This window comes from Wasmannia auropunctata, unplaced genomic scaffold, assembly GCF_000956235.1.
Source record: "Wasmannia auropunctata unplaced genomic scaffold, wasmannia.A_1.0 LD336078.1, whole genome shotgun sequence".
NCBI lineage: Eukaryota > Metazoa > Arthropoda > Insecta > Hymenoptera > Formicidae > Wasmannia > Wasmannia auropunctata.
In genome coordinates, this window is record NW_012026812.1 from 107,784 (window position 1) to 108,359 (window position 576).

General features: G+C 35.9%; 1 protein-coding gene across 1 annotated transcript in view; it reads right to left on the reverse strand.

Moving 5' to 3' along the window:
- Window positions 1-576, reverse strand: part of LOC105449066 — a 37,051-nt gene that overhangs the window by 719 nt on the left and 35,756 nt on the right. Inside the window, exon 2 of the mRNA XM_011688062.1 lies at window positions 4-172. Coding sequence (XP_011686364.1) covers window positions 4-172 — 169 coding nt within the window. The remainder of the gene's footprint in view (window positions 1-3; window positions 173-576) is intronic.

Below are 576 nucleotides of genomic sequence, written 5' to 3' on the forward strand. Positions count from 1 at the left end.
TACGGTCTCATAAGATAAGATTTGAGGGGAAATGCCTCATCTGCTACAAATACATGAGGGAAGTTTATATCACTTCCAGGTGGCATTTTTAGAAGGGGAAGCTTTGCTTTTCCGTGTTCCAAATCATTAACAAGTATAGAATTAGCCCACACTCCTCCATCACTAATGGAACCTGTAATTACATAATGTGCACTGTCATATTTTGTAGATAGAATGCTACAAATATCAGAAACAGAATCATAAAAAAACATAAAATAAACATGTAATAAAGTACATAAATATATCCTAAAATTATTATTCTAACATTTGTACTGTACTGCCCTATATCCACCCATGTAAATTTATATGACGCGTCGCAAGAAGCCAACAAAACAAGGCTAAAATGCTTTTTATAATTAAAAAATTCAGAGCCAGAATTGGGAGGAGCTTGAATTTGCATGTGGCGTCCATCTATGGCTCCGACACAGTTCGGAAACTGCCATTTTGAAAAGAAATCTTCAGCTATTTGTGTCCATAATTTACTTGAAGGTTCAGGCAGATACAGAGGATGTAGAGCTGTCCAAATGGCTTGACACA